This window comes from Micropterus salmoides, unplaced genomic scaffold, assembly GCF_014851395.1.
Source record: "Micropterus salmoides isolate LMB-PRFRI ecotype aquatic unplaced genomic scaffold, ASM1485139v1 Ms_hic_scaffold_3, whole genome shotgun sequence".
NCBI classification, from domain to species: Eukaryota; Metazoa; Chordata; class Actinopteri; order Centrarchiformes; family Centrarchidae; genus Micropterus; species Micropterus salmoides.
Window position 1 is genome coordinate 27,569,948 of NW_024042261.1, and position 12,973 is coordinate 27,582,920.

Genomic DNA, 12,973 nt, shown 5'->3' on the forward strand with positions numbered 1-12,973 from the left:
ACTTGGAAGTTGCACACTCCCTCGATACCGACTCGTTTATCAATGCCTTACAGCGATTTATCTCCAGGAGAGGCCCACCCATGGAAATACGTTCGGATAACGGGACTAATTTTGTCGGTGGATTACGAGAGTTGCGGAAAGCCATCAGTGAGTGGAATCAACAAAGGATTTCAGATTACCTTCTACAGCACAATGTAAAGTGGATCTTCAATCCACCTGCCGCCTCCCACATGGGTGGTGTTTGGGAGAGGCAAATTCGCACTGTTCGTTCCATTCTTAACACTGTCCTCTCACAGCAGGCACCAGATGATGAAGGTTTGGCAACACTGTTTTGCTGTGTTGAGTCTATTGTCAATGGTAGACCAATCACTAAACTATCAGACGACCCGTCAGATCCTCTACCACTCACACCAAATCATCTGTTGTTGCTTCGTTCAGGTCCTACTCTACCTCCGGGAGCCTTCGTAAAACAAGACCTTTACCGACGCAGATGGCGCCAGGTGCAATATCTGGCAGATGTCTTCTGGTGCAGATGGCTCAAGGAATACTTGCCTGCACTGCAACAACGCCAAAAATGGCTGCAACCAAAGAAAAATCTTCAAGTAGGAGATCTTGTGCTTATTCTGCATGAGAACACACCACGCAATCACTGGCCTCTAGGTCTGCTTACTCAAGTCTATCCAGGTGCAGACGGACTTGTGCGTACTGTGGAAGTGAAGACACAGGCAGGTGTCTTCATCCGTCCTGCAGACAAGATCTGCCTCCTAGAAGCCAGTCTTCTTAGTTGATTTAGTTTAATTGTCACATCACCCTTACTTTGTTTGAATGACCTGTTTGGGTCATTGGGACCGGGATGTAGGGTGCTGCCCCTTTAAGGACGTTGATTCTGTGGGCTCATGGGATCGCGGAAGAAGAGGCGCTGTAAAAAAAAAAAAAAAAACTGAACCGAACCGAACTGACCGAGAAAGCAACGTTGATGCTCATTTGCAGACTTTCTTATGTTCTACAACAATTACAGCTAAACACTTAATCTGAACTATATGTTCCCAGCGTGGTAAGTCAAATGTTGTTGTTATAAGTATATTGATAAATCGCCATTCGCGATTAGCGCCTAAACGCCTAATGCTATTAGTTTGTTAGTTTGGATTGACATTTGGTTTAAATTGCTTATTTAAACATATATGCAATATGTGTAGCATTTACAAGGTTTAATAGGTGTTTGTAATACAGCGACTGTTTAGAAATCTGTATTGATAGTTTTATTACACACATGTGATAATATTTAATGCCTACATAGTCTACCACGTGTGATATTTGCTTTGTACGGAATATCTTTGATTTATAATGTTTATCATCTAAGCTGATGTTATGTTGTAGAAAACTTATTTGGGAAAATGATACATGACTGGAAACTAAAGGTGAATTATTTGTATTTACAGTTTGACCGCACGCACACACTTATGTGTACATTGTGAGTTCTGCACAAGTGGAATAAAGAAAAGAGAAAACACAAAATCCAAGTTAATGTTATCATTCATGGGTAACACTCACTCACACTTGAACTAGCAGCGAGCTACCACACAGGGTGCTGGCCAACCATCAGGAGCGATTTAGGGGTTAAGTGTCTTGCCCAAGGACACTTCGACATGTGAACAGGAGGAGGTATAGTTAGTATAGTTGTAGTACATGAGACTGGTCATGGTCTCGAGACCGGTCTTTTGATTTTTGATTCGCATTTGTACTCAGTCTTGTCTCAGTCTTGAACATTGAGGACTATGGATTTTATTTTTAGACCAGTCAAGACCATAACTTTCGGAATATCAATAAATTGATTTTGCATTGTCTGATTTGTTTGTTAACATCCCAACTTTGATTGGATGTAAAATGTATTGCTTCAATGCAACCAATAGCCTAACCCTATTTAAAATTTTCAGTTTGTGATCACTCAGCACAAACTGGAAACAGTCGAAGCGTAACATAATGTTCACATTTCGGGTCTGAGAGCGGGGCAGTTTTGTCGGAGGGAAGACTGACTTGACTTCACACTAAAGAAAACTCAAGTGTATAATTCAGTTTCTATCATTTGTGAAAGCATAACTATAATTTTCTGGTGAAGTCAAGGTGTTTACTGTATTTGAAAATGTTCCTTTATTTTATTTCAAACTCCTAATGTGGAGTCCACAAACAGGCCTGGCAGAGATCGCAGGACACAAATGATTAAATGTAAAGCAAAGTGATCCGATTATCGTACTATGGATAATTTAAATGCTGTTGCGATGATGATTATGGCAGTGACAGCAGCGTTGCTGGCTGAAATGACCCATGTGTGACATCATATCCATGTCCAGCTGAGCTCTTCTGCTCACGTGAGGTGAGAGGATTGAGCCTGGGATTGTTTAGGGATTAGCCAGCAGGATTTACCAGATTCAGAGATTCAGAAATTAAGGGACAGGAGTGCCACAGCGGTGGGGTCACATTGGAGGAATAAGAAAGCACTGACTCACAGGGCAGCAAAACTTTAAGTCAAAAACAACTGTTCCTCTCTCTTTCTGCCTTAATTCTCTATCACACACATACACATTTTCCTACTCTTCATTTGTACACCCCTCCCCAGCCCACCACCATCACCAATCACCTAATTCTCCTGCTCCTACACGCTTTCAGTCTGAAAAAGAAGGAAGGCGTGCCTGTCTGAACAGATGTGGAGATTTCAGCTGTCTGTCAATGGATCATAACATTCCCCGGCTCTCTGTGTATTCTTATCTGTCTTACTGTCTACCGTGTCTATCCATTTGAGTGTATGAAGGACACATTTCACAGTTTTCTGCAGCCAGAGGATTTAGTGGCAAGAATACTTTCTTTTTTTTTTGCGTGAGTATTTCTGAACCAATTTTCAAACTGGAGACACAAGTGGACACCGACTGCTGGGATCAGTTGATCCAGGTTCAGCTGTCCGGTTCGGGTGACTGGGCACCCTGTGAGTTAGACATCTTCCTTTGTTCCCTTTATTATCTTGTCTGTCTGCATTTAATCCATCTTATGCTTATGTTTCCCATGAGAACATAATGGTAAGCTTTTTCTTGACAGTTGCTTTGCAGTTTCTTGACATTTGTGAGCATGACTATCTTTAGGAACAGCATCCTCATAATGATCACATCTTTCTGTACTTGTTTACTTGATTCTTAAGATTTTAAGAAGATTTTTCTGAGACACACCTAGAAAAAGAAATATGCCTGCTTTTTGGGTCGAGCTTGCATGTCTGGAAAATTATTTAAAATGAAGACATTTTGCAAACTGAATGTTACCTGCCGATCAGTAGTCTGTAGTGTTCTGGAAAAGTATCACGGTTACATCTTAGTTAATGTGCACATCATTACTGTCCATTGAAAACCATGTATGTACCAATTTGGTTTTCCGATGAATAGATGGATTACATGTTCCTCTCTGGTTTATGAAGATTTACCTACTTCTGCACAAATTAAAAACCCTATCGGATTATCTGTAAAATATATGGATACAAAGCTGGAAACGGCTTTTTTTTTTTTTGTTCATAAAAAGTTGACATTCATTTAATTCAAATACAGCAGATTTTATTTCATTCATTTAATAATTTAAGCACATGTCTTTAGTCTACATGTTTGACTTGCCTTAGTTTGGGTAGCTGAATGTATAGAAGTGGAAGTCAAAGAATGTTTGGTCCTGAGGTTGTGAGCATATCAAATGAGCTGATATTACAGTAATGAAATTCAGCTTGAGGACAGAATCTACTGGAACCAGTGTTTTTTTTTTGTTTTTTTCCCAATTCACAATTTTCAGCATTTTACCTGTTTTTTTTATGTTTCTCCTGTCTGATTAGTTTGTAGAGCCAGCACAGTCATCTGCCATGTGAGTAATTTTTATCAGGTTTAGCAATATTTTATTTGATATTATTCTGTCATAAAAAAAAAACATACTCATGACACAAAACAAAAAAGCAGAAGGTAAGAAACAGAAAAAAATGTTATTTCGATAATCAAACGATCGTTTTAAGTAGTTTTAAGTTATTTTTCAGGCAAAATGACCAAACGTTCCCTTGTTTTCATCTCCTCAAATGTGAGAATGTGCTCATTGTCCTTGTTTTATGATTGTAAACTGAATATCTTTGGGTTTGCAGGGTTCTTATGTAAAAAGTATGGAATTTGATTTTAGTCATTCCCATATCTGGATAGGTAGCGAAGAAAGAAAAGAGTGTGGAAAATATTTATGTTTCCAAACTATTGCCCTCATTCTGTTTTCTAAAATTGAAAATTGTTTTGGCGCTTGGAGCAGGCAGTCAGCTGTGTGAGAGAGCACGGGCCAGAGCTAGCTTGATGTTGTGAAAAGCAAGGCAAGAAGTATGGCGTGTGACTAATGTCACGCTCCTATGCAGAGCTGCCAAAATGTGTGGCAACCCTGGTTTTGGACTGTTAGTCAGATAAAACGAGATGTTTGAAGATGTCACATTTGGCTTCAGGAAATTGTAAACAGGAATTTTTCACTGTCGCCTCTTTTTATTAGGTTTAATGACTATGCTTAGCTAACATTTGCTAATTAGCACTAAACCCAGCAGATTTATTAATTTGTTAAAATAAGTTGTACCCCTGCAAAAACAAAGATTCAGTTCAACATGGGACATGGGTGTGAACATCTAAAATTAAATTAAATAAAACAAACTATAAATATCATAGAACATAAACAAGCATTTGTATACACAAATTGAAGCATGACACAGGATTAAAATATTTCAAGTTATTATAATCTATTATTATCACTGGCCTGCCCCAGCTAATGATAACAACAAAAACTGCTGTGCCTCTGCTACGTTACAGTTGTGATTAACCGTTCCCATACCGGTCTGTGTTGTTGTTCCAGGTGATACCCACAAGGTGGAGATCCCCAGAAGAGAGATGGAGGTGGTCAAGGGCCAGATGGTGGTATTACAAGCCTGGTACAGCCCCAACTCAGACATTTCTAAAAACTCCGTCCTCTGGCAGTTCATGGGAAATGAATCCAAGCAGGTGAGGAGGTCAAAACAGAAATCAGCAACAGTGTGCTGTATGGTTGACCTCAAGTGGAGTAGAGAAAGAACAGCCTTTTTAAAGTGATTAAAATGAAGTACAGTGTGTTTGCCGATCCTCCTACTCCTGTAACATTTGAGCTGAAACAACGAATGAGTAACTATTGTGACAAACAATTAACAGTCGTTTTTCCAGCAAAATGCTCTGGTTCCAGCTTTTGTAATGAGAGGATTTGCTCCTTTTCCCTGTTTTGAGGACATTTTGGTGTGACTGTCGGTCAGACACCTCAGGCTGCAGGAAACTGTGATCAGCATTTTCACCATTTTCTGCCATTCCATATAGGGAAACAAAATATAGAACCTTATGAAGTTTTTTAACTTTTAATTGTGGGAATTCTTAGTTGCGAAGCAGCTAAATATTTTTACATGCAAGGTCTACCCTAACTCTTAATATATACTAGATTAATCCTGAGAAAGCCATCTAGGGATTATTAATTTAAACACCATTGCTGATGTCTAATTCATAGTAGAAGGAAGAGCATGATAAACGAATGGATGCCACTAATGACAATTCATCTCTACTTTTCTGCAGCTCCTATGTAGCACGAACTGCTGGTGAAACTGTACATATCTGCACGGTGTGTGTGTGTGTATCAGTGGGTCTGAGTGTGTAGGGTCTTTGCATGATTAATATAATCTAAACAGTTTGAGTTTCTGATGCCTCCGAGCTTATCTCAATCAGGAAATCAGCCTAAAATTTAACATCCACCATCTGTACATGTAAGGATTATCTTTATGAAGGACATTGATTTCTGTTATATTGGTAATCTGCGCATCTTAACATAGCTAAAGCAAATAAAATTTTCAATATTTCACTTGAATGACTAAAGAGAAAAATGTCTGTAGTACCTTAGTTTCCAAATATGTTGTATTTCATAAAATGGACTCAGAAATGTTGATGTATTTAAATATATTAATAATTAACAGTTTAATGATACTATGCTGCTGTGTTAAGTCCAGTATTTCCATGGACCTGTTTTCTCCGTTAAGGTGATAAACTACAGCTCAGGCGAGGTCGGGCACGGCCACAACGAGTTCACCAAAAGAGTGGGCTTCAGTGCAACCATGCCCTCAGCCAACCTCTCCATCTATATCAACAACACGCAGGAGTCTGACTCCGGACGCTACATCTGCAGTGTCATCATCCTTAAAAGTCCTGGCATCACCGGAGAGATACACCTTAATGTTAAAGGTAATGTACTGCAGTATCAGAGGCTTTGCTGAACATATTTTGAAGGATTTTTGGTCAGACCAGTCTGTTAAAAATCATATTTGTGTGAGCAAGTACTAAGCATAAATAAATCTCATCTGCTGTTTTGGGATTCACTGGGCTCTGAGGTCATTATGTCATCCTCCAGCAGCAGATGGAAACAGGGTGGGGGTTTTAAAACATTTTCTTATTTGAATGCAATATGGCTACTGCCCTGAGAAATCTATGTTTGCAGTGGATTTAAGCCTGATGTAAAAGTTCAAAATCAGGTCACTGATCCTATATTCTTATCACTCGGTCTGTCTCTCTGTCTCTACAGTCCCTCCTTCTCCCCCAGTATGCACCATGACAGGGAACCCAGTGGTGAAGGGCAATGTGACTCTGAGCTGTAAGTCCAGTCATGGAAAACCCATCCCTCAGTACAAATGGACCAAAGCCGCACCCTTGTCTGAGGTCTTCTTCTCCCCAATGCAGAGTAAGTATTTTCACGACAATGCAATTCTTGTACTTAAACTGTCAGTTCATACAAATTACAGAAAAAATATACACTTACTTAGAATCTTTAAACATAGATATGGTTTTATTTGCCAAGATTTTGATTTTATTTCACCTTGGGTTTCACCAATCAGGCTACATACAGGTTCACTTGGTGGAGGTTTTTTTGGGGTTGTGTGCAGCCTTAGATGAAGACTGCAGGAACTACTAAAAACTGAAAAAAGTACCTTCACCTCCTCTTTTGCTTTTCAGGTTTTATATTTTTGTTTGATATTCTCCTAAAATATGTTAGAATTAAACATGACATTTTCTATTTATTTATTCCTTTATTTTGAGTTGAAAATGTTCATTGTGTCACGTAACTAAGCCAAATTTTACACTGGCTCATCATGTCACATTCAGGCATCCATCCCATTTTTACCCTTTAAAGGACCAGTGTGTAGGATTTAGTAGGATCTCATGGTTGCAGATTGCATCCTGCTGAATACCGCTTCAACCACATCCCCTCAACTCTCCCTTTCCAAGCCTGTAGAGAGAACCTTCAGTGGCCTTCAGGTAACATAAAAACGCGAAAGACCCTCTGTAGAGCCAGTGTTTGGTTTGTATGTTCTGGGCTACGGTAGAAACATGGCGGTGCCACATGGCGGGCTCTGTGGAAGGGGACCTGCTCCCTCTGTAGATATGATTCTAAGATAATGAAAACATAACCATTCTTTCATTGTGAAAAGATTATTTTCCTTTGCTGCTAATATATCCCCCTAAGTTCTTCTTCACTCTGGACCTTTTTGCTACGTTCAGACTGCAGGCCTTAATTCCAATTTTTTTGTTTGACAATTCACATTATTTCCTAATGTGGCCCATATCATATCAAGTGTTCACAACTTTCATTACGGTTTCTGGTGCTGTACAACGCAACTGCTCAACTCACTAACGTTACAACGTCTCTCTCTCTCTCTCTCCCTCCCCACTGTGCCCACACGGACATGCACATAACTCAGAAGAGAGTTTGCAGTCCGGTGGATTTCAAGTGGAAGAAAGAGAATTTGTAAGCAGATGAGAGAGCCACATATTTAATTATGGCCTTTGTGGAGCTTTTTCGTTCCCCGTGGCTCCGTCTACAGCAGAGCTGTGACAACAGCTGCTCTAGAGTGACGTCAAAGTTGCGTCAATTCCAACCTGAATGTCCAGACTCAGGTCACATTTAAAAAGATCCAATCTGTATCGGATTTGGAACACATATGGAAGTGGCCCAAATCCAAACTGGCTCAGATTCCATGTGACTTGGCCTGTTCACATTGTTGGTTGGTTGGGTATCGTTTAAAATTTCACGATACCAGTACCAAAACCAGTACACTTAAAGTGATACCGATACCTATTGAGTACTTCATTCGATACCTTGCATAAAATGCCACCTGTTGAAGCCATTCTAGTTGATTGGTAGCCTATTATTATTATTTTTATTATTGTTATGGAGCCGCAAGGTGATCTGTTTTATTTTATTCTTGTTTCAAATAACTGTTACATAAAAGAATTGGGAAATTGTACCAGATCCTCCTCATCCTAATTAGTTCATCCTCGTGGGTAGTATTATACGAGGAAAGACTACAGCTTGGGATTTTTTAATATTTACATTTAAATTCATACACTACATTTACATACAGAAGAAGAATCGTTGGGCAGATAAGAGTTTGCAGCAGTGAGGTAATACTTTACTCCATATTTTTCTCACTTGATGTGCTATCTCTTTGCATTTTACTGAGCAATCCACTAGAATCTGAAGGCCGGCTGAGCGAGTGTGTGTGTCCCACCCACTGAAACCAACCTTTTGTCTTGGTAAACCGGAGGGTGATCAAAAGCATATAACAGAGTACTTGTACTCCTGTTGCACTCTTAAACACAGAACCAGCGGTTCTACCTGTGCAAGTCCATTGAGTTAGGCCACCTACAAGAGTAGCTTTTTCTAAGCACACCTACTCACCTAAAGCTTCCAGCTACAACTACGCTCAGTCCATGTGCTACCATACTATTCCTATTGTCTCCGGTGCACGCAGGAGGTATCATGCCATCAGGCACTCCTCAAGCCTTTAAAACAGGCACCACCCACATCTGTTTACTTCTCTGTTGGGTCATGGAACTGCCAGTCTGCAGTCAACAAAGCAGACTTTATCACTGCTTATGCTAACACATTATCTCTTGGGCTACTGGCGCTCACTGAAACCTGGATCAAACCAGAAAACTATGCTACTCCCCGCTGCGCTGTCCAGCAATTACTCTTTATTACTCACCCACACCCCCCCACCGTCAGGGAGGACTGGGCTCTTAATTTCTAACAAATGGAAATTCACACAGCTACTACCCCCGAATCAATATGACTCTTTTGAATACCATGCTGTCTTTGTGTCTGCTCTGGTAAAGGTCTCTGTGATTGTCATATACCGTTCACCAGGACAAATGGGTAACTTCGTGGACGAGCTAGACACACTGCTGTCTTCAATACCAGAGCATGACTGTCCCCTACCTGTCCTCAGTCACATGAACATTCACAATTTGAACTCAGCAGACTTCCTGTCTCTGATTCAGTCCTTTGATCTAACACGGGTTCTCAGCCTCCCGACCCACAAAGCTGGCAAGGTGCTTGACCTTGTTCTTGTCCGAAACTGTGCCACCAAGTGCCTAACAGTCACACCTCTACACGTGTCAGACCACTATTTCACTTAGTTCATGGTATGCCTACAGGAACAGCCCATTGTTCCAGCACCGTTTGTCTCACGCCGCCGCAACCTCCCACTCACTTTGCCTCAGTGGTAGCTTCCGCTCTACCTTTCCTCAACACATTTTCCTCACTTGAGGTCAATGATGCCGCACAATCTCTGTGCTCTACACTAAGCTCGTGTCTGGATAGCCTGTGTACTCCGTGCACTCCGTACCGAGCCACTGAAAGAAAATGGCGAAAAACCAAAGACCCCGCCAACCTTAAGGGCTACCAATTGCTCCTATTCTCCTTCTCAACAAGCATCAGTGCTGCCAAACCTGTGTTCTGTAATAACAGAATTAGCAGTACCACTGACTCAAGGAAATTATTTTCCACTTTCAAAGTGCTACTAAATCCTCCTCCACCCCCACCAGCCTTCCAGGTCAATGGTTCTTCACTCTCCTCATTTATTCCTCTCACAGAGAGCGAAGTATCAGAACTCCTGACCCATAGCCATCCCACTACATGCCCACTGGACCCGATTCCTACGAATCTCCTCCAAACTCAAGTTGAGAACTATCGGCCAGTGTCTCTTCTACCATTTTTATCCAAAACTATCGAACGGGCAGTATTCAAACAAATCTCAGAATTCCTCTCATGGAATGACCTCATAGATCCATATCACTCTAGTTTTAAGAGTGCCCACTCTACTGAAACGGCTCTTTTGTCTGTAACAGAAGCCCTAAGGTCAGCTAAAGCTGCAGCCCAATCCTCGGGTTCTTATCCTGCTTGACCTATAGCTGCTTTTAACACAGTCAACCACAGTATCCTGCTATCCGCTCTCTCAGCAATGGGCATCTCAAGTAAAGCACTCCTGTGGTTCGAATCCTACCTCTCGGGTTCCTACAATGTTTTGTGGCAAGGACAATTATCCTCCTCCCACTGCCTCTCCACAGGGGTGCGAAAAGGCTCAGTGCTAGGGCCCCTTCTCTTCTCAATTTACACCATCTCACTGGGGCTGATCATTCGCTCTCACAGCTTCTCTTACCACTGCTACGCAGACGATGCGCAACTCTACCTATCCTTCCCGCCAGACGACCCCACTGTCTTGGCGCGGATCACGGACTGTCTCTCGGACATGGATGAAGGCTTGCCACCTTCAACTAAACCTCTCTAAGACTGAACTCTTGATCATTTCAGCCAAGCAATCTATCCACCATAACATCAAACTACAAATTAACTCCTCTACCATCACTCCAACCAGGGTGGTGAGAAACTGTTTCTCACCAATCTGAGTAAATGTACATTTACTCATTTGGCAGATGCTTTTATCCAAAGCAACTTACATTTGAGGAACAACATACAACATCAACAAAGCATCAAATACAGCACGAGATCTACAACTGACAATACATACTAGTAAGAGCTAATAGCACATGTCACATCAATGGGGTAAATACCTAGGGAAAGAAGTAAGATTTAATAAAAAAGTACTATCAATACAAGATAATTGTAAGGCGATAGAAGAACAGCACAGAAAATGCATGTTAGAGGTTAGGTGTTAGAGGTGTTATAAGAGGAACTGTTCTCCGAAGAGATGAGTTTTCAAGAACTCCTTGAAGTTAGAGAGGGACGCCCCTGCTCTGATGGCGTGTGGTAGCTCTTTCCACCATCGTGGTGTCACAGATGAGAACAGCTGGGACTGGGATCGCTTTGTGTGAAGGGATGGCAGAGCCCTGCGGGGGTTCGTTGGAGAAGCGTAGTGGCAGAGAAGGAACGTAAACTTGTATTATGGAGTTTAGGTAGATGGGTGCAGACGCGCTGCTGTGTACTGAACCTTTTGTAGGGGTTTCACCGCACAAGCTGAAAGACCTGCTAGGAGGACATTGCAATAGTCAATATTTGAGAGAAAGAGGAGGAGTGAAATAGTTTAGTGACCAAATAAGTTGTGTGAAATAAATTTAAGGTAATTTTTTGATATGTGTGTTGAAAGTAAAGAACTGAAAATTATTTTAACTTTTGATCAATAAACTGAATTGCAAGATCTCCGCGAGTGCTTTTTCCTTTTATTGGTGAGGAACAACAGTCACAAGTATTCAACAGAAAGGAATCTGTTTAAACAAGTCAGACAGACTACACTAAAGACTCACGAGAGACTGCATGTCCAGCCAATCAAACCAGCTACACCAGCTGAAGCCCCAGTTGCAGCCAGAGGCTCCATGAGTAAAATCAGCTGATCGTTTCTGCGCCACAAACGCGTTTAATTGATGTGATGGAACGCAGCGACCAATTGGTGACAAGGGATGTGAATAGCAAATAAAATTTACAGAGAAGTGTTAAATGATACCAGAAGATGATGAAACCAACGGAAAGCCAAGCTTGTGGTGATAAACAACAGTGACAAACATGCCTGAGACCGCAGCCGAAGGTGAGCGGCTGTTAAAATCACCCATGGACTGTGCATGGAGCATGCAGGTCTTTTTATATACAGTTTATGGTGCAGGCACATGAGGGGAAAAAAGGCATGTTCTTCTCTTTCTGTCGGTGTGTTGCTGGTGTGTTTGGCTGCAAAACCATACAAATAGTAATTTTTTGCTGCGATCTGGTTACAAAAATGATCTATTGATGTACTGGTTTGACTGGAGACGTTTTGATTCTACTTGATACTGAGCTGTTTTGGTTGATACCATAAAGGTATCAAGTACCATTCCTAGTCACATATGAGCAAAAAAATTTAATTTGGGTCACTTTAGCCTACAGTCTGAACATAGCCTTTGATTTGGTAGTCGGAGAAAAAAAAGAGGTGAATAACATTCGCCTTTAGTGAAGTTGTAGTCAACCAGCCTTGTTTCTCCATTAACGTAGATATGTACGAAAAAGAAACAAAAAATGGCAGAGGAATTCTCTGTAAGCCTGTTCATGTGCAGGTCTAAATGTCATGCACCTTCCTGCTGCCCTTAAATGCAGATATAGCTGAGTCCTTGTTGTCAAGTCACACGCGATAAGCCTGTGGCCATTACTGATCCCATATGTTTCAGATGCACCTCAGAGGAAGATCCTTGATCATGCCATAACATGCAGTGTTTAATCCTCTTTACAGATTGAGACAACTCAAATCACACCATACTCCTCTCACAGCACTGCCCATGCAAGAGAGATGTAATACAGTATATTTCGATAGGCTATGCTTCTGTTTTTGCATTATTTTGTTTGTTTCCAGATGATGCTGCAGAGAAAAGACCATCTGTTTCTGAACAATAGGCTGATTGAGTATTGACTTAACTGCTTTGATCTTTAACCCTCATCTCTTTATAGCAGAAAGTCCCCAGACTCATAAAATAAATAGAAAACTACTCCCTCTGATTGTTCATTGACCCAGGTTTTTGTTGCGCAATATGCAACATTCACGCCTATATCACATGTCTGTACCCTCTTACATGCCTTCGACACTCGAGTTCAACTCATCTTTTTATTTGATGTA

General features: G+C 41.1%; 1 protein-coding gene across 1 annotated transcript in view; it reads left to right on the top strand.

The window, feature by feature from the left end:
- The window catches only part of esamb (endothelial cell adhesion molecule b), a 79,049-nt gene that overhangs the window by 58,225 nt on the left and 7,851 nt on the right, over positions 1-12,973 (top strand). The window contains exons 2-4 of the mRNA XM_038694081.1: positions 4,891-5,036; positions 6,086-6,287; positions 6,625-6,780. Of these exons, the coding sequence (XP_038550009.1) occupies positions 4,891-5,036; positions 6,086-6,287; positions 6,625-6,780 (504 nt within the window). The remainder of the gene's footprint in view (positions 1-4,890; positions 5,037-6,085; positions 6,288-6,624; positions 6,781-12,973) is intronic.